The sequence below is a fragment of the Carettochelys insculpta genome, chromosome 7 (genome assembly GCF_033958435.1).
Source record: "Carettochelys insculpta isolate YL-2023 chromosome 7, ASM3395843v1, whole genome shotgun sequence".
Classification (NCBI taxonomy): Eukaryota; Metazoa; Chordata; order Testudines; family Carettochelyidae; genus Carettochelys; species Carettochelys insculpta.
In genome coordinates, this window is record NC_134143.1 from 71,422,932 (window position 1) to 71,444,065 (window position 21,134).

Consider the following 21,134-nt stretch of genomic DNA (forward strand, 5'->3'; position numbering starts at 1 on the left):
AGAGGCGAGGGCAAGAGGGCCTCCTATAGCCACTGGGACTTGTTTCTTAGCCCTAGGAGGTGGAGCAAGCGGGGCACACAGCCAGTCAGAGACAGAATCCCCCTTCCTCCACCCTCCCTTTTGCGGGGCTACAGTGACCAGAGGGCTGCTGGACCATTTCCTGTCATTGCAAACAATGTGCCAGCCTTGGCTGAAATCCCATCCTTGAGCTACAGGCTCTACCCCGAGGAACCTGTGTCCCAAGTAAACAAAGGGTGGGAGGGGAAACAGCAGAGAGATGGCGCGTGATTGGCCTAAGAGGACACAGCAACCGTGGCAGAGCTCGGATTAAATCAGTAATAGGCAGAGAAGGGCTGGCACCAGAAGTTCAGATCAGAACTCGAGAGGTGAGAGTCAAACTCAAACCCAGCTCCAGATTTCCCACTGGGGGTGGGGTGTTTCTGTAGCAGGAGCCCCAAATCCAGAGGCCCTAACCAGGAAGTCTCCCACGCAGGCCTCTCTCCACAATAACACACAGCCTGGGACGGATTTCGTTCCCTTCCAGGGCTCTGAGAGGAACCCGAGGCTGTGCACAAATCAACAGGGGGGTTGCTGTGAGTTTCTCGCGGCTAATCTGGGGGGCTGGGATTTGCTCCAGGGGCACCGCATCCATGAAGCTTGAGGGGAGAGAAGCCTGCAGCAGGCCAGAAGAAGGAGAGCCAGCCAGCTGGGGTGGGGCTGGGGAGAGTGACAGAGGAAAAAGGGGGACGGCCCAGCCTCCTCTGCCTTCATGGCTCGGCTCTGAAAAGGAAGTGGAAAGCGGAAAAGCAGAGTCAGGCAGGAATGTGCTGCTCCGGCCAAATCGCTGGCTGTCCCAGCCTCTGACCACACCCAGCTCTGCCTGAGTAGGAGATGGTGCCAGAGCTCTCAAAGAGCCATTGCCTCACTGTGCTACCCAAAGAGCTATCAGACACAGGCACGTCCCTGCCACTAGGCCATTTGTCCCCATTCATCTCCCAGCCTGCCCCCTAGCATCACAGCAGCCAAATGGTGCCCGCGTTTGGATGGGTGTACTGGCTGCCATGTGGTAGGTGTGCAGAATGGGATCTAGCCGTCCCCAAAGCTGGGGGAGGATCAGAGCTGCCAGCCTCTGTGTTTAATTAACCCGAACCCACAGATCTCGCCAGTTCCAGTTTGTGCAGGGGGCTGCCTCGATTCCCGCATCCTGGCAACTCCAAAGTGCCCTCCCCTCACCAGTCGATGGTGCTTACTCATGTCGGTAGAGGGGCACAGGAATTTGCTCCTGACCTGCAGCACCCCCTATTACTGTAGTCCTGGGACACCCACCCACACAACTCCTGCAATTCACCTCGGTCCTGACCTGCAGCCCCCTTGCAGCCACCTTTCAGAGACAGTCAGCTGTAGCAGACCGTGAGGACATAACCCTTCTGTGCATGGCCCTGGCATTACCCCAGCTAGACCATCCCCTCACAGAAGTTTCACAGTGCTCAGAGCAAGCATCCTCCATGGGGGCAGTGATGAAGAGAGCTCAAGCCACTCCCTGGCTGATGGGGCGGCTGCATGCCACATTTCCGTCCACCACCTGACATTGCCATGCGATCTCACTCTGGTTTGGGGGCGGATTATGCATTTTTTTCCACTATTTTTCATGCCTGGTTTTTTTTTTTGTTTTTTTTTGCTTTTAAAGGCACCATGTTCTCTCTGACACAGGCAAAAAGCAACTTGCTGTTTGCTGCTGAACAAGCCCCACCCTGATGCAAGGCTGAGACTTTCCCCTCCCATCACAAAACATCCCACAACACTGGACCCCTTGGGCAAGCTGAAAGGAAGCTGCAGAAAATAAAAGCTATTCTGAACCAGTTTCACTTCTTGGCTGGCGTTTTCTGAGCTGGAGTCCTGCTCCCCTCCTCCCGCAGCAGCAGGAGAGACTGCTACCCTGGGACTGTAGCCGAGAGGCTCTGAAAACAGATTTAACAACCTCTCAAGTAAGTGGTTTAGCTTTCCTCTTGCCTTTACATTTATTCTGAGGGTGGTGCTGAAATAGAAGCTACTTAAAAATCAGCACATGCACTGTGCTGAGAACAAAATCCACAGCGATGGGCGACTTCTCCCTGAGGATGGAGCGTTTCCATTTGCCACCCATCCTTAGTTTGGCTGGGTCTGAGTCCCTTGAAGGGGAGGGCTGCAAGATTTGAGTCTTGTGCAAGCACTTTGGGTTCCCCTTCTTAGTGGTCCCAGTTTTTTATCATCCTAGTTCAGCTTCAGAGTCACTGGGGAGCACCCAACGCTACACAGGGCAAACTTTATAGCAGCCAAGATCATGAGTCTCATTCTTTATGCTGTTTTTCGCTGATTTTATACTATCAGAACTCTGCTGATGAGAGGGTTTCACTGATGTAAACCTGGCGCACTGCTGTAGGGAAACAGGCGCTTGGTTTTTACTGTTTAAACCTTCAGTGGTTTTACAGAATAAGTCCAACAGACTCGCTAAAGGACAGAAATAAGAGAGTGCACTGGAGAGAACTCTGCACTCACCCCTGTGCCAAACCACAAACTGAGCTCCATGGGGGTAAGTGGCATAGTAATTGACCCATTGTGAACTAGTAGAGGCAGGCATGAAAATTGGATGAGCTGCCTGCCATAATCTCAGTAGGATCAGCTCACTCTTCCCAGGGTCTGTTAACCAAGTACCAGACACATGTGGACCTTTCACAGGAGACCTTAAAATTGGTTTCTGTCATCTCATTGGCATGGATATGAACGATTCCCTGCTACTTTTCAGGAGAGCTGAGGGGCTCTGTGACATTTGCTGCTGACATGCAGGATGTAGGGCTGGCCTGTCTCAAAGGTTCTAGCGAGCAATCTGTCCAGACAGAGCTTGACCTGCCAGGCCAAGCCCTCCAGGGTCTGCCCTGAGGAGGATAATGGGTTTCCATGATCAGCTCCTAGAGGGCTGTGTGCCATTCCGGAGACACAGATGGCCATGGTATAAGTCTTGACGTCAAACCCAGGGCAGGTTCACCTGCTTCTCAGATGAGACTTTGTCAAAGCTCTAGCCCAGGGTTGGGGAACTGACCCACAGGAAAAACCAGCCCAGGTCCCACACGAGGAAAAAGCCACTGAAGTTTAGTTTTGTTTTTTTAAAGAGAAATACTAAATGGTCACTCACCCACCTGGGGAGCAGGAGTGCAGAGGCTCACGGCTTCCTGTGGCAGGACAATCTGGTGCTCATGGTTCCAGCACTGCTGGGAGGTGGGAGCGCCAAGTCTTGGGTCATCCTCCCAAGATGGGATGAGCTTGTGCTTGCAGTTCCAGCCCCCTGTGAGCATCGAGCCTTGCTGAGGGCTGGATGAAATTAAGCTGCATCTGGCTGGTGGGCTGCAGTTTCCCAACCTTGCTCTAGCCTCAGTGAATCATAGCTTTCACCTGAAACCTGCTGCTTCGTAGGTTGAGCTGAGGTTCACATCAATTAAACCTGGAGCATGGAGTGAAGCCCAAGCGACTGAAAAACCCAGCCCTGATGAACCAGAGCTGCTGCCTTTTCACACCGCTCCCTGCCCATCTTCCCCTGCAGAGGTGGCTACACTTCAGGGCCGCTGGGATGTATTAGAGGCAGTGCTGCCTTGGGAATAAAGCACTGGAGCAAAGACCTTTGTACTATTCCTGGCTCTGCCACTGTTTGCTGGGTGACCTCAGGCACATTGCTTCACCTCAGCATCACTGTTTGTAAAATGCAGGTAATGATACCAAAGTGCTTTGTGATGTACTGTTGAAGAGAGTTAGGAGATAAACATTATGGTACACAAGGCTCCCATCCTACAAGCCCACTCAAGTCAGACAAGAAAACCCTTTGAGTGCTGCAGAATAGGGTCCATAGTTAGTGAAGTGCTTGGGGATCCCCAGAAATGACGTGTGGTGCTATCCTGGTGGCAGGAGCACAGGCGAAACCATGCAAGCCTGGGAGTCCTGCTGGAGGAGACGGGATTTCACTTGACTCAGCACTAAGGCTGTTGCCTTGTCCAAGAATCTAAACTGGCCCCTAATGTACCACAGCAGGTAAAAACTAAGCCCCAGCTACTGGGTGAAGGGCAGTGACAGCAAAGCAACCTCTGTCCTGCTGTGCCCTCCTGGGGGCCATACATTGAGCATATGGAGGGTGCCTTTTGGGGGAAGAGAGACAGAGCCCTATAACATTCACTGCTATCAGAACACCAGGCTTCCTTATCATTCCAGTCTCCAACACCAGAGCAACATGCTCTGCGCTCAGGCTAGTGCAGCTCACCTGGCCCTTCCTGTACTAACGAATGCTGTGATCAGAACTGCCAGCAGAGGCCTTCCATTGCACGCTGTGCACATTACACAGGAAATCTGAGCTACAGAAAGGACTTATCTTGGCTGCATCTGTTAGCACGCGAGCAAGCCTTGCAACCACAGGTCAAAACAACCCTGGAGTTGCCTGGGTGATTGGACTGGCAGCAGAGAGTGATTGGATTAGCTGCTGCTGAATTGCTGTAGGTGGCATTGCTGCATCCCCATTACTAGCTCCAACATCAAGCTTCAACCCACCCCTCGAGCAGGAGAGCGAGTTCTATCTTAAAGCACTACTTAACTTGAGCTAGAAATTCTCGTGTGTGACGGAGAGTTGGGTTGGGGTAGTATTCCAGTGTAGCTTGAGAGAACTGCGCAGGGCACAGTTAGGGCAACCCCTTAGGACACAGAGGTTATGTCAGGGCTGGAGTGTAAGCTCAGGGCTGGTAGAACTCAAGTTAGCAGATTTGAGTTTGTTAACATAGGGCTTGAGCATCTATACTCATCTGTACACTCAGATTAAGAATTGTAGAAGCCTGGGTCCCAATTTTCATCTCCAGCATCTATGATGCATTATGGAGACCCCCATCCACACCCCAGGCTTCCTGGCAACCTCTCACTGTGGCCACTCTAGTTGTTTGCTCGTGGTGCAGTGGGACAAAACTTGGCTGTCCACCAAATTTGACTTTCCTGAGAACAAAGAAAACCCAGGGGAGTATGGAACACTTTTGGTGGACTCTCAGAGCATGAGCCCAGCGTCCACACTGCAAAGGAACAGGACTTTTACATTGTGTCTTGGCTTGCACCCAAGCTCAGCCCCACCTGGGGGTCCTGATACCCTTTGGTTGAAGCCTCCGTTAGTGCAATTTGTGTGTACATGGAAGGGAAGTTAGGGTGTCTACACTATGATGTAAACTTCAGACTCCAACTCAGGCCTAAGACTTTTGCGCAGTATTAAAACACCTAGGGAGGCACCTTTCCTTGTACCCATTCTCAGAACAGAGACTTGTGTTATTGCAAGATTTACCTCCACTTCTCATCAACAGTACTGGCCGCTGGCAACTACCATTCACTCCAAATCTGCCATACTAGCCTTCAAGACCCATGATTATCATCACAGCCTGCCCTTCCACCGAACATTTGGCTCAAGGACCTCCAAAACGGCAGTTTCTCATTCATTAGTCCCCCAGAGGCAGATAACTAGAATCAGAACCTGCAACTGCTGAGGCAGGAAGCTTGACCTAGCAGGAAAATCTCAGGCTTCTCGGTTTCCTGTTGAACTCCCAGAGAAGAGTATGATTTGCCCCAGGGTTGCAAAGCAAAACAGTAGCAATCTACCCATCCAAATTCCAAACCTCTGCTCAGAGTTCGATAACACTGCCGTTCTTTATTGCCAATTTGCAAGAGCTGCTAGTGTGGAGTGATAAAGGCCATGCCAATTTGCTGGCAAAGGCTTGACCGGCCTCTCCGATGATGGAAGGAAAGAGGCAGCCAGCCGCAGAGAGAGGATCAGATGCAACTTTTTTTTTTGTTAAGTAACTATCTCTGGCAGATACTGCTTTTGGGAATTCACTGGGAAATAGAAAAGCCTGAACTTTTCCTCCTAGTTCAAATTTATTCCCTCAGAAATCCCTTCTGCTCCTTGTTTCTCACCGTCAGTTGAAAAATACTTTTCATTCCACAAAAAGCAGTCAAGTAGCACTTTAAAGACTAGCAAAATGGTTTATTAGGTGAGCTTTCGTGGGACAGACCCACTTCTTCAGACCATAGCCAGACCAGAACAGACTCAATATTTAAGGCACAGAGAACCAAAAACAGTAATGTGCCTTAAATATTGAGTCTGTTCTGGTCTGGCTATGGTCTGAAGAAGTGGGTCTGTCCCACGAAAGCTCACCTAATAAACTATTTTGCTAGTCTTTAAAGTGCTACTTGACTGCTTTTTGTTTTGATAGTGTATAGACTAGCATGGCTTCCTCTTTGTTACTTTTCATTCCACAGTGTTTGTGGCTAGACAGTGGGTGTCACGTCTGAACCCTATTCCTGACTTGTGAAGTGTCAACATTGTGATCTATTTCACTGCCAGTCACTGTTGCCAGAATGTGTCACTGGTCTGAGATGGAGGGTGGAGTACGGGGACTAATAATCTCATGGTGGCCCCTGAAAAAAAAAACAAACCAGCAGTCATGTAGCACTTTAAAGACTAACTAAATGATTTATTCGGTGATGAGCTTTTGTGGGACAGACCTACTTCTTCAGATCTACAGCATTTCCAGTACAGACTGACAGCTATCTAGTACAGAGGTCAAAAAATTGCAATAAAAACTGACAAATCAAGTACAAAGGACTGAAGAATGGGAGTGTAAGGTGGGGGATGGTAATTGTCTTGCCTGAGAGAATTACAAACATCAAAGGAAGGGAAGCAGTCCTTGTAATGCGTGAGATAATTGCTGTTTTTGTTCATACCACATTGTGTGTATGTGCTGAATTTGAATATGAACCCCAGTTCACAAATCTCCCTCTGTTTTTAAAGTCTCTTTGTTGTAAGATGCATATTCTCGGGTCTTTAACAGAATGGCCCACTCCATGAAATGCTCACTGACAGGCTTATGTGTATTGACAGCCCTGATGTCTGGGCTCTGACAGCTAGACAGCAAAGCTGTGAACTCTGCAGCATGTATGAAAGAGTGTTTGCAGTGAGGAAGGACAGTCCACTGATTAGAGCACCTGCCCAGGACTTAGGAGAGCCAGGGTCAAGCCCCTGCTCGAGGCTGAGTCTACACTTACATTCCGCTTTCGAAAGACGTACGCAAATGAGGGAAATAAAATGCAAATGAGGTATAGATTTGCATGTATGGCACCTCACTTGCATATTCTTATTTGAAAGGAGCTTCTTTTGAAAGTAGAAAACCAGTGTAGAGACTGCTCTTTCGAAAGTAAACCCCATCTTCGAAAGAATCCTTCTTCCCATAAAAAAAGGGGAAGAAGGATTCTTTTGAGGGTCGGGTTTAATTTCGAAAGAGCAGTGTCTACATTGGTTTTCTTCTTTCAAAATAAGAATATGCAAATGAGGTAGCCGGTATGCAAATCTGCACCTCATTTCATTTTTTATTTTCCTCATTTGCATACCCCTCTCAAAAGAGGAATGCAAGTGTAAACACAGCCCTACAGGCAATCATTGAGAGTTTGGTCACTTTGCCTTCTGTTTCATGCATTAAAGTTGCCCGGCAAGTAGAGTGATAGGCGCCTCGTAAGTACTATACCAGACCTTTCATTAGTGTCTAACAGTCTTGCTGAAGCACAATTTAAATCTGCTTGTGGTCCAGCAGGAGCCTCAGGTACTTTGGACCTGGCAAAGAGACCTGAAGGCAGACACTAAGAAGACAGGATACATTTGGTCAGAATTGGAAAAGAAAGCCCAGGACAGGGGAGACTGGTGAATGGTGGCCAGGCAAACGGCAGCCAATGGTCTATGCTCTAAGATGTAGCAGTGGAAGAGTCTTGCTTACTTACCTACTGAGGCCAAAGTCAGCATGAGGTCTTCTCCAAGCTCTGGTTTTGCAGGAGTTAGGACCCTGCTCACATGTAAAAATATGCCAGACTGTGACCATCTGCCACACGAGGCCTACAAGGGGAGCAGCTCTCCAGAGGCTATTCCTCTCTCAACTCTCACCCTTTTCTTCTCTTCAGCCTCTGGTCCTGAGAGGTGGGAGAGCAGCAGCAGGCAGGGAGGGGCCAGCTACTATCCCTGGAGCTTCTCCACTCCCATTAAACTATTCCCTGGCTGAGTCTGACAGCAAGAACGTGGCAGATTTTGAGCTAGATCCATCCCACCAGCCAGACTACCCACCTACTCTAGACTCCCTACTCCAGCTGGCTATGAAAATACTCAGTCACGAGTCCCCCCAAAGTCACCAGAAGCTCTCTGGGAAGCAAGGTAGGGTAAAGAGTGGGGGGCGCAGTGCCCTGTTGCTGCCTCTCACACGTTGGCTCTGTCATTCCTGTTTCTCAGTGCTGTTATTGTCGTTGTAGCCTGCATGAGGTGACAGGACCCAGGCTGCTGTAGGCACCTCGACTTGGAAGCTCCATCCACGAGGGAGACAGCAAGATGGCCGCCCTCATCACTGAGAACTTCCGCTTCCTTTCTCTGTTCTTCAAAAGCAAAGATGTGATGATATTCAATGGCCTGGTGGCCCTGGGCACAGTGGGCAGCCAGGAGCTCTTCTCTGTGGTCGCCTTCCACTGTCCCTGTTCTCCAGCCAGGAACTACATCTATGGACTGGCTGCCATTGGAGTCCCAGCCCTGGCCCTGTTCCTTATTGGGGTCATCTGGAACAACCACACCTGGAATCTGGTGGCCGAGTGCCACAAGCGAGGGGCCAAGAACTTCTCAGCTGCAGCCACCTTCCTGCTCTTTGGCTCCATCATGGGGCGGGCTGCTGTGGCCCCCGTCACTTGGTCCGTCATCTCGCTGCTCCGGGGAGAAGCCTACGTCTGCGCCCTCAGTGAATTTGTGGATCCTGCCTCCCTAGATAAATTCCCACCCAGATATGGACCAGAGACCCTGGCCAGGTTCCCTTGCAAGGACATTCCAGACAACCTGACAAGTTTTAAGGAAGAAGTTATGCGAAGACTAAGATATGAGTCCCAGGTACGGATTTATTTGTAAGTCTGACCAGGGAAGGAAAAGTGACAAGGGTTAAAGGAGACAGAGAGCCAGACTCCCATGTATTATTTCTGGCTCAGGGTGAGAAGGCTGTGCTGGAATTAGAAAAGGAAACCCAGACTCCAAAGTTCAGAGACAGAAGTTGAAATCCTGGTCCCATTAAGTCAATGCAAGTTTTGCCATTTACTTAATTGAAGCCAGGATATTATATCGTGTTGTCTAGTAACAGAGCAGGGCTTTTGAGATGTATTCCTGACTCTGCCCCACACTTACTGGCTGTGTCTACACTAGCCCCAGACTTCAAAATGGCCATGCAAATGGCCATTTCGAAGTTTACTAATGAAGCGCTGAAATACATATTCAGCACTTCATTAGCATACGGGCGGCCACGGCGCTTCGAAATTGACGCACCTCGCCGCCGCACGGCTCATCCCAACGGGGCTCCTTTTCGAAAGGACCCCGCCTACTTCAAAGTCCCCTTATGCCCGAATGAGCAGCCTCGCAGCTCCTCCCCGAATAAGGGGACTTCGAAGTAGGCGGGGTCCTTTCGAAAAGGAGCCCCGTCGGGACGAGCCGCGCAGCGGCGAGGCGAGTCAATTTCAAAGCGCTGCGGCCGCCCGTATGCTAATGAAGCGCTGAATATGTATTTCAGCGCTTCATTAGTAAACTTCAAAATGGCCATTTGCATAGCCATTTTGAAGTTTGGGGTTAGTGTAGACACGGCCACTGTGTGAGTTTGGGGAAGTTACTTCCCCTCTTGGTGCCCCATTACCATCTCCTCTCTGACGCAGAGAACACCCACTTTTCCCTGTGCAGCTTAGTTTCTGTGTCTCATCAGAAATGCAGCACTGGGAAGCCAAGCTAAGCAAACTGGGAAAGGCAGCCCTGAAACATCCAGCTCTGGTCGGAGCTGTGACAGTGCCGGAGACCATTTGCGTCTCTGTTCGAGCAACATAGTGCTCAGAGTTCTTAATGTATTTGGCCAAGGAGTTGGGAGACCAAGGGTATTGCCCCCCACCCCTATAAGTGGGGAAGAAGGCATTAGAGCACATTCAGGCTCCTCTGCCTCTTGAGCACTTCCTTCTTGTGCCTTTTCTACTGCCTGGACCACGGTTTCCCAAACTGGGGAGCATGCCAAACTTCCTGGGTGAGGTGGGGGTGTGTGAGGTGACCCAGCCTCCCTCCATCATTTCCTCCCGCCCAAACAAAGAGCCAGCCTTTGCTTCTGGCTCTCAGCCCCTACCATTTTACATGGGTGACCCGATGTAGCCACTATAAAAAGCAGGCAGCTGGCAAAGACCCACATGCAAAGGTGAGTGAGTGTGGGCTGGGGGAGGGGAGGAGGAGGATGCGCTTAGATGGGGGGCTGGGGGTGCCTGGCTTTGTGGGAGGGGAGGGGCTTGGGCAGCTGGGCAGCTTGCAGGACTCTTGGGGCTCTGGCAGCTTGGGCTGGCTGGCGGGCGGGCAGCTAGCCCGGGCAGCGCAGGGCTTGGGCGGGCGGCTTTGGCAGTACAGGTCTCAGGCGGCTGGCTGGCGCGGGCAACTCTGGCGGCTGGCACAGGGCTCAGGCAGCTGGCCAGCTGGGGCTGGGGCTGCACCAGGCACCCGCAAGGGGCCAAGAAAAACAACTTGTGCTTATTTTTAATTTTAAATTACACTTTTATATCAGGTCTTTGTGTATATTTTAAATTACAAATTGAATTTTTTGTTAAAGGGGGGTTGGATGATGGTAAAGAAGAGGTGGGGGGGCCATGAGGGTGTCTCAAAAATCAATCTGTCAGTTAGGCACAGCTTGCCTGCAGCTTCACTCTGAGATAATTTAACTGGTGAGCCCACAGCCACAGCGCTGGTACAGATGCTGTTAACCTGGCCCACGCCCTATGCCTGTGAGCATCGCATGTTCAGAAGTCACGGGTGATTTATACCCAGCTCAGGCGTGAGCTGTCCGTGGGCCAGGCTTAGCCACAGAAACCTGTAGTTTTTTACATTAATAATCTGCCCCGGGGTGGGGTGGGAGGAAATTGCTTTTAACACTTTGTTTGCAGCCTTTGAGGACCTACCAATACAAAACAAAACAAAAAGAACAGCTGTGTTAGATGAAAGAGAACAATATGTTAACCAGACACGCAGGGATCAGTATCGACACCACATCAGCGAGCCCCAGGCTTTGCAGTTCTCCAGCACCATGTTGGATGGTGCTCAGACTGCTCTGTTCACTCTCCAGCCATCCCCTTTGGGCCAGGCAGGAGCAGAGGTGATGGTACCTGTCCCTGAAGTGGAATAGAAGGGGGTGCCCAAGTCAGAGGGGGCACTGCCCAAGCTGGAGTAGGAGCGGGAGCTGCAGGTCCGAACTGAGGTGCATCAACTGAGCTGGGTCTTGGACCCAATCTGGAAGAGCAGGAAGTGTTGTGGGTCAGATGCCTCTAATTTTTATCTTCCATGTGCAGAATAAATTTGTTCTGTGCACCAAGGCATGAGCAGATGTGCACCACCCATAGAAACAGAGGCTGCTAGCTGTGGGCACTGCAGGTGCTCTGATAATCAGCTGGGCGCATTTGAATCTCTCCTGGTGGCCACCCAGGCATTCAGCTTAGGGCGCACACTGGTCAGGACTGACGGGCATTGGCAGAGGACTGCTGGGAATCTCCTGCAGCACTTGCCTATGCTACCGTTAGTCCTGCATCACGTTCGCGGAGGCATAAACAAAATATCCAAGTGCCAGAGTCCTCCTGAGCCCGAATGAACTGGGGCAAACCCCTGGATAAAACAGGGCAGGTTCTTGCATTGGAGAATGGACCGCTGAGGCGTCCTGACGCAGCTCCTCTCTATCTCTTCCTCAGCTCTTCGGATGGCTGCTCATTGGGGTTGTGGCAGTCTTGATTTTCCTTACCAAGTGCCTGAAGCATTGCTGCTCGCCGCTCAGCTACCGGCAAGAGGACTACTGGGCCCAGTACCGCTCCAGCGAGGCCAAGCTCTTCCAGCGCACTGCCGAGGTCCACTCCAAGATCCTGGCTGCCAACAATGTCAAGCAGTTCTTCGGCTTCGTGGCTCTGGATAAGGAGGAGAAGGGGCTGATGGAGGAGTTCCCAGTGGAGGGCGTCCAGCCAAGCCCGCAGTGGAACGCCATCACTGGGGTCTACATCTACCGGGAAAACAAGGGCTTCCCACTCTACAGCCGGCTCCATAAGTGGGCCAAAGGGGTGGAGGGGAACGGGCCAGGGCCTGATGGTCAGGAAATGGTCTTCCTAGCCACATAAAGGAACCAGAAGCCCTGGGTATGATGGGACCAGTTCTCTTCCCCCTTTTTGCTTCACTGTATGTTCAGATAGGTACAAACAGCACAGATGGTCGCTTGGCTGATAATTCTCCTCCAAAGAGCTGTTCCTCAAAGACCTGGCTAGGGAGGAAGGATGAACAGCTTTGGAATAAAGACCAGCCATGTCATGCCAGGAACCCATCTCTAAGACACAACTGTGCCCTGGTGGTCCCACACTGACAACATGGCACCTAATGCAGCTATGTGCACCTGTCTCCAAACTGCAGCCCTACTCATCTGACACTTACACAATGACATGTTAAAAGATGGGAAAACAGATATGATATGCTACCAGCCTTCCCCGATTCCAGCTACGAATGCTGCAGCCTCTTTGCTTTCTTTCATTTCAAGGTCCAGGACTAACCACAACACCTGCCTATTTTATTATTAAGACTTAACCTTGCAGTTCTATTGAACAAAGAAATTCCCAGAGCACCTGTTGGGCAGCTGGATCTGGGGTGGAACACAATGGTAGTCTACCAATTTGCAGAAAAACTCCAAAGTCCAAGGGTTTGTCTACACAACAGGAGGAAAAGGAGGGAGCACTATGCACCAACGTGGATTTGTACACAGTGAAGTAACCCACGTTCACACAACACAGATGCTAGCTCTAAAAGCACGCTAGCTGCACAGTAGAAGTGTACAAAGTTCACTGGGTACCGAGTTATACAAACCCAGGCTCATGTATACACATTTCTCATTCACACTATTTGGGCAGTCCTCCCAGTGCTATCCCACGCTGCTTTGCATGTCACCAGAAGGGACCTATTGGCCTACCTGTGTATCCTCCCCCTCTAATTCTTTGGGGTCAAGCTGACATGATGCCAGGCAAGTAGGACACTGGTACTGAAGTAGAATGTAATTTCCCCAAATGGAAACTGACTAGAACCCCAGACACTCTTGGTCATGTGCACAAATGGTCATCACAGTCATCTGCAAGATAGCACTGTCAGTAGAACAGCATCCTGGTGACCTGCCTTGGCATAGGCTGAGTTAAAGCCACTTCCTGCAGCCCCAAGCACTGACCAGCATCATCCTAGCTTAGGTTCCAACATACAACACACTCAATCTGATTTAGTTCCAACACATACTTCACACAGCCATGTATCAGTTAAGCATCTTTCTCCCACTGGAAGAGATCAGAAACCCACCAGTCAAAAAGACTGCATTGGGAGCACGTCTTATACCTGTGGAGACTTGAGGTTTGCAGTGACTGGAATTGGAGGGATTCAGCCATACGACAGAGGAACCACTCCTCCCTTCTTTTATTAGCGTTTTAAAACTATTTCCACTGCCTTAGAGGACTCCTGAATGAGATCTTTGCCGATTGTCTGTCTCAAGAGCTAAGTTCCCTCTGAGAAACAGAGATGGGAAGGTTTAACTGTACCACTGTCATTGCACCGTTGTGTTGACCACAGGCTGAAGAGCTGGATTTGCACTCACTGCACTGCACAAGTCACCTGCCTATAACTGCATGTTGAATTAGACACACACAAGTGTCTCTATTGTAATGGGTAGCAGCACATTGGTGTTGGCTTTTCCTGTTTATAATGCTCCTTTAAATATGCTCCTCATTTTTATGCACTTTTGCTATGCCTTTCAGGGTATCACCTCCAAGCATACAAATATCACGAGTCAGCACTTTAAACTCATGTGACTGGATTAAAAATGACAAGGTTTTTTAAAAAAATATTTGAATTCTTTCTTTGCTTTCTGGTTTCTGACCGTTTTGGGTGGAGTTGGGTCACATTTTCAAGCTTTACTTTCAAGACAAGGGCCGGAAATTTACTTTTTAAAAGTTCCCACTCTGTTATGTGCACACAGCTCCAGGAGCTGAAGGTTGAAGCAAGTTGCAATTTCTCATGAGAGCTGGTGATGTTGCCTTCCAGGCTAGTTCTTGTTGCATTGAGCTAGGTGCAGGTCTTACAGAGGGTGTAGGAAGAACCTGCTTTGTCACTGTGTTCTCTTGTGAGTATGGCTATGTCTACACTAGCCTGGAAAGCGACCTCTCAGGGGTTGCAGTTGGCCCCATACTCCTTGTGAGATGCGAGGAGTAAAGGCGATCAATGGGAGAAACTCTCCCGTCGAGCTTGTTCAGCAGGGACAGCCAAGTAAGCTGAGTGCAGATAGGTCAATTCTAGCTACACAATTGCCATAGCTAAAATTGCGCATCTGCAGTCAACCTACTTTGCCTAGTGTAGACATAGCCTAAGAGAGCAGGAGAACGGCTAGCGATTGAAAACAGGCACTGGGTGATATCTCGCCAACTGCTTGTGCTATTACACCTGGGTTGTTACGCTGTATATCAGAGGCTGGCAGGAAGTGAAGTATTGCAGCCCCTTCACTAAGGTATCCCATCTGGGTTTAATTCTCCTTCTCCTTTTGGGTGCCGACACTATGCAGCTCTTCTAGGAGATCTACGGCAGACAACCATCAGCACTCTTATGAAAGCATGATGAATAGAAAGAAGTCAAGACTCAGTATAGTGAGTGACTGCTAGTTATGCCCCTCAGCTCAGGAACTCCAGGGGGTAGCAAGCAGTGTTTCCTCTAATTTTTTCCATTTATGGGCGGATTAAATTTTGTTGTCCACACCACGACATATGTGGGTGTGTACTACCAATAAAACCACATGCTGGTGGCTGTAGGTGCTCGGCTAATCAGCTGGGTGGCACCTAAATCTCTCCTGGGGAGCTGCCCAAGCACTCAGCTCACAGGGAACACGGGTAACAAGCAATAGCAACACCACTCCAGTAACTTCTAACTGTGGGCTCTGCTGGTTACCAACTAGGACAGAGGTCTGCAACCAAAATAGCAAGAAGAGCCATTTTTTCAAATTCAGTTCCAAAATCCATCCTTCGAGAGCCGCCATGCGTGGGAATACAACAGTCCTTAATAAATAACGTCAAACCGTACTATTTGTCACCCCCTCTTTTAAGAGCAGCACGCACACACTAATTTGTAATGCCCCATCCATGCAAATATTTAACCCGTTTCTGAGTCCTAGTAAGCTCCAAAATCAGTCCTATCAATTGGCGATCCAAAGGGGGTCAATTTAGGAGTACGCAGTCTAGCAGGGGTCAGCACCCTTTAAGTTGGGACCTAATTTTTGTCCCTGCAATTAACAAGGCCCCTCCCCCAACTTGTCCAATGCCCCAGAGGCGAGCGTCAGTTACCCATAAGTTGTGCTCCATGCTCCTCTGGCAATGGCGGGGGTGAGGAGGGGAGCCAGCAGGGGCCACAGGGCGGAGGCTGATTGCACTGTGCCCATGTTATGAAACTTCATGCCCCCTTCACAGTGCTTACAGCTGAAGCGGAGGCATCTGGACACTAATTGTCTTTCCAGCATTTCACTGGTTCAGCTTAAGCAGACGTCCATAAATGGCACACCAAGCTTGAGAGTGGCTTTCAAAGCACGCTGGCAGCAAACCGGGGTTAGCCCAGGCCCGTTTTTCACACAGTTTTGCAGCACTTGTGAGGCCTGGCTCTCTCACAACCTGAGCTGCCCCATCTGTAGGGCAACTGTAGCTCCCTGTCCCAAAGACGGGACAGGGAGATACTGGGGGGATGGGGTGGCTCCTCCTGGCTGCTCCACACCCCAGGGATCTGGGAAGGAGGCAGCAGCCGCCCATCCTCCCCAAGCCCTCAGCTATGGCAGCCCACAGCGCTCCCGGGAGCCCCGAGGAAGCTGCAGGGACAGGGCAAATGCGGTGCTTCTGCCTCGCCTTCCCCAAGCCTCAGCAGCAGGGATCAGGCAGCTGCAGCATTTCTCCCCTTGCCTGAGCCCCGAGGAAGCTGCAGGGACAGGGCAGCCGTGGCACTTCCCCCGCACCTTCACCGAGCCCCAGGGAAGCAGCAGGGACAGGGCAGCTGCCCGTGCTCCCCCCTACTTCCCCGAGCCCTGGGGAAGGGGAAATTAGGCTAACCTGCGAGCTCCCGGCTCTCTGTCCAGCAGCTGCATCTGCTGGCAGAAAATATGGGACAATTAGTTCCTTTTCTAAAATAAGTACAATGCCTTTTTGGCTTCCCAGATACGGGACCATCTCACCAAATAACGGGAAGGATGGACACTCTACCTATCTGTGAAACGGGTTTAATAATTCTTCCTGTCTCACAGGGATATTGGGAAAATGAAAAACTTATATGGTTGATCCCCATTAGCAGCCTATGGCAAACGTGCTCTTCAAGCATCCTAGTTGCTGGGCTCTACAGCCCAGAGCATGAAGGGAAGCTAAAAGCCCATCAGTGGAGGACAGACCCTGAGCCTTAGATCATCACAGACCTAGGGGAGTAGGTGGAAGAGGATGCAATAGCCCACAGTGACCCTGAGCATCCTTTTGCCATCCAAACTGAACACTTCGTTTCTTCTCTCCTGCTCCCCTGAGTCCATAGCTTGGGGAAAACTCCGTATTAATTAATTTGAGCACAATGTTCAAAACCCTGACAGTTACTGTACAGCAATCAGGCTAAGGCAGCTCTGTCTGGCAAATGTAGCAATGCAGCTTACCCTGGAGCTACTTCTCTCCATCCTTAGGCTGGCTGGCTCCATTCACAGCTGGGCTGCAAACACTCTGCCTGCTCTCAGCCTGAACTCATCCCCACAAGGAGAGTGTTTACCTTGTCAGTGAGTGGCAAGGTCCTGGCTGGGATGACTTAGTTGGAGCTGATCCTGCATGAAGCAGGGGGCTGGACTAGACGACCTCCTGAGGTCCCTTCCAGCCCTATGATTCTATGATTCTATACTGCCTGGGCTGGCTGGCTGCAAACATGGTACTGGCTGGAGGGGCTAAACTCCCAGCCTGAAACATCCCCATCCTGATCTCCATTCCCTAAATTAAAAGGCGGGAGGAACCCTTCTACTATCCCCTAGCACAGCTCCACTCCTGCCCGCTCCTTTTCTGACTTTGCTCCCTGCTGACTAGCTGGAGCAGCTGTAACTTGAGCTGAGGCAAACGCAACTCAGGAAAAACTCCAGGGCTGCAGAAAGAGTTGCAGGGACTGAGCAAAATCCCAGACATTTTCTGATTTTGTAAACACCTGGCTGGACAGAGGGTTAACTGGACATACAATAAACTTAATTCCACCATCTGGAACTGCAAAGGAGTCAGAGCTTGGAGCCACAAGTGACTCCTTAAAGAGCCACAGGCAGCTCCAGAGCTGCCGGTTGCTGACCTCTGCTAGGACTTCAGCATGGATTTTGTACTGATGGAGGATACCCAAGACTCAGTTAGGAACAGGCTGTTCCCCCATCTTAGGAGACCTCCACAAACAAGGGAAATATTAACAAACAGGCACCATAGCCAACATTCATTTCCACTGCCTCTGACTAGGGGCTGGAAAGAGCAAACACAGATTTGCTTTAAAGATCACAAATTAATCTTAGATTCAACTAATTACAACCCCCAACCTTCTCACTAAAGGTTAAACAAAAGCGTCACAATGTTAGCTTGCACTGATGTAGTGTGTAACATGTTGAAGGGCCCATAATTCCACCTGTCAGATTAACCCTACTGACCCTGAGGCCCCAGAACAAGCCTTAGACCAGGTCCATACTAGACGCTAAAGTCGACTGTAGATATGCAATTCTAGCTAGAATCAGCTCATTTACAATCACCTTACCTGGCCATCCTCCCAGAAGGAGGCTGACAGGAGAAACTCTCCCTTACTATTGTGAGACTGAGGAGTGCAGAGGTCGACTGGAGAGCCCTGATATGCTCCTACTAAGTGCGCAAAATCAAACCTAGGAAGATCGACCTGAAGAAGTTGATCTTCTGGTAAGCATAGACACGTCCTAAAATGACAGTTCTCAATCTGGGCCATGGCGGCCTTCCTATGTTCTTCCTTCTCTATAGAAAAAGGAAGGGATAAAATGCAGCCAGTATTGGGTCAGACGAGTGGTCCAATTACCCCAGGATCCTGTCTTCCAGCAATGGCCAGCACCATAAGGCTTCAGAAGGAATGAACAAAACAGGGCAATTATCGAGTGATCCATACCCCTGTCATCCAGACCCAGCAGCCAAAGGTTTAGGTACACCCAAAGCATGGGGTTACAATCCTGACCATCTTGGTTAACACCCACTGATGGAGCGAGCCTCCATGAGTGTATCTAATTCTCTTTTGAACTCAGCTGGCCTTCACAACATCCACTGGCAACAAAGTTCCACATCGTTATGGGGTGTGGTATGAAGAGGCACTTCCTTACGGCTGTTTTAGGATGGCAGCCTATTAATTTCTTTGGGTGACCCCTGGTTCTTGTATTACATGAAGAGGTATACAACACTTCCTTACTCACTTTCTCCGCACCATCCATAAGTATATCTAGACCTCAATCACATCTCCTCTTTGCCATCCCTTTATGAAGCAGAACAATCCCATGCTTTTTAATCTTGACTCATATGAAAGCTGTTCCACACACCAATTCATTTTTGTGGCCCTTCTCTGCATTTTTCTTACTGTCTATTGCTTTCCTAAGGTTCCCATCTGTTCATAGCTTTTTTGACCACCACTGCAAACTGAGACATTCTCAGAGAACTATCCACACAAGGAATCCAAGATCTCCGTGTTGAGCAGTAACATCTAAGTTGCAGCCCATTGTTTTGTATGTACAGTTGGGATTGTATTTTCCAGTGTGCATTACTTTGCATTTATCAATGCTGAATTTCATCTGCCTTTGTGCTGCCCAATGACCTGGCTTTCCAAGATTCCTTTGTAACACGTCTCACTTTGCTTTGGACTTACCTTGAGCAATTGCGTATCATCTCCTAACTTAGCCGCTTCATTGTCTATCCCTTTTTCCACATCATTCATGAACATGTTAAAGAGCACAGCTCCCAGTATTGCTATTCACCACTCTTCATTGTGAAAAATAGCCCTTTATTTCTACCCTTTGCTTCCTCTCTTTTCACCTGTTACTAATACATGAAAGGATCTTTCCTCTTATCTCATGAATGATTATGTTGCTTCAGTGCCTCTGGACTGTTCCCAGACTTAGAAGGGAACAATGACAGATCCTGCTGACACACTGTTCTCCCGTAAATGGAAGAGGTCACATTTTCTTTCGTGAAGAAAGGTTCAGCATTTGGACTTAGGCTCTTCCAGTAGATGTGCAACACCTCAGCTGGAAAAGCACAAAAGAACTTGCGACTCCCTGATGCTATAACTGGAATCTAATTATTGATTTAATCTTATGGAGATAAGTGGATTTAAAAACAGGACAACACATGGAGGTTTTGCTCAGAACTCGCTGGAACGTGTTCTAGAGAAGTATTAGTTACTACCTGTCCTTTTGTTCAATAACTGGCTTAGGAACCAAACGGTCACAACTTCTCTTGCAGCTGGCAGTGGGGGTGGAGGTTTCTTTGTGTTGTGACCTAGTATGGACCCTTTTGATGAAAGCTGGTCTCTAAGAATCACCACTTGCATGAAACACCAGGGCCTGTAGATAGTGGTTTAGTGATTATAGTGCTAAGTCTGTGGGGTCAATTCCAGGCTCCACCACAGGTCTCCTGCATAGCCGTGGGCCAGTCACTCCACCTGTGTCGCAGCTCCACCAGTTGTACAAGGGAGTAACAACACTGCACTACCTCAGTGGGTAGATGAGGGGATAAATCCATTAAAGACTGAGAAGGATTCAGATACTACACTGATGACAGCCATATCAGAACCTTAATCAGGCAGTCCTATTCCAAGTATGAAAATGCTAAAATAGGATTGGTTATTTTTCAGCACAGCACACTTGGTTTCTTCTCTCGGTTTTATAAGCTCTCAGACAGCTGCTGGGGCAGCCTCCCCTCTAACTTCTGTCCATCACAGGCTGGGACTGTCACCCTAGAATTGCTCCTGAGCACTGGATCTGATTTAATTGGATGGCTGTAGGCTTTTAGAGGAATTAGTCACACAGATGGTTGTGTTAAATTGCTGGCTGCCCAAAGACATTGAAGACAAATTTTGAAAGAGACTGATGCAGGTGAAGGGTGAGAACATTTGCAGTGATGCTGGGAAGAGTGAGGGGCATGAAAGAGAAGGAAACTTATGCCATATCATTGCATTTAATGACGAGGAATCACAAGCTGCTCCATTCTGACAGGAGAGCAGAATGGACCGTCACTGTTTCTCCTGGTTATAAAACAATCAGCATTTAAATAACTAGATCCAAAATCATCCACATCGTAAAAGTCCCTTGCACAGTGGGGTAAGATGGAAAGCACCTGTAAATGTTTACTTCTTACAGTCTGTACCTCCCATCCTAGTTTGGTCCTGCTGAATCCAGCTGGCTGCTGGTTCTCTCTGGAAAGGCAACATTTATGGACACAGACAGAGTGTTACTGCGCAGCTCCCCTTCCAGCACCACACTCAGGCAGACTGCCATGTGATTTCAGTCTCTCTGTTCCAGGAGCTAGCTCTCGGCAAGTGAGCTCTTGGACTCTACATACTCCAGCGCTGCTGCTTTCACTGCCTGGATGGTTTCTGAGGTGCCGTATTTCTTCTCATAATCCAGGTAGCGCTTGAAGAAAAACTTCATCCTCTTCGCTGCCAAGCTCAGGTGAATGACCCGCTCAAAAATGTCCCTAGAAGAATTGGAACACCCATTCAGAACATGGATTGGGCACGAGACCTGCAAGCCTGAGACTCTGCCTCTGAACAACAGGCAGAACAGGTCACGCGGTCAGTGGAAGGCAAAGGAAATACAATACATGCACTTAGCCTGTTGCTGCACGAAAGATCAGATGATCCCCGCGAATAAGCATGCTTCAGAAGCCCCCTTCCTTGTTGCTTGCAGAGCTACCATGTTTGCTGAAGAAATTATACAGCTCTTTCTCTAAAGCCCACGGTATTCACCCAAGCTCAG

The 21,134-nt window shown here is 49.5% G+C and overlaps 2 protein-coding genes across 5 annotated transcripts in view; one reads left to right on the forward strand and one right to left on the reverse strand.

Annotated features, from left to right (window-relative positions):
* The first annotated feature begins 1,802 nt into the window (after window positions 1–1,802).
* Window positions 1,803–13,958, forward strand: CALHM2 (calcium homeostasis modulator family member 2). The gene is made up of 3 exons (XM_074999902.1): window positions 1,803–1,985; window positions 8,338–8,956; window positions 11,812–13,958. The coding sequence occupies exons 2-3, from the start codon at window positions 8,414–8,416 to the stop codon at window positions 12,226–12,228; spliced, it is 960 nt and encodes a 319-aa protein (XP_074856003.1). The 5' UTR covers window positions 1,803–1,985; window positions 8,338–8,413; the 3' UTR covers window positions 12,229–13,958.
* A 6,371-nt stretch (window positions 13,959–20,329) lies between these two features.
* PDCD11 (programmed cell death 11) overlaps window positions 20,330–21,134 on the reverse strand; it is a 51,265-nt gene continuing 50,460 nt past the window's right edge. For 3 of the 4 annotated variants that reach the window (XM_074999229.1, XM_074999228.1, XM_074999230.1), the window contains one exon: window positions 20,330–20,853. In XM_074999229.1, coding sequence (XP_074855330.1) covers window positions 20,682–20,853 — 172 coding nt within the window. In that variant the 3' untranslated portion in view covers window positions 20,330–20,681. The remainder of the gene's footprint in view (window positions 20,854–21,134) is intronic. The other variant, XR_012646198.1, reaches the window with a different exon arrangement.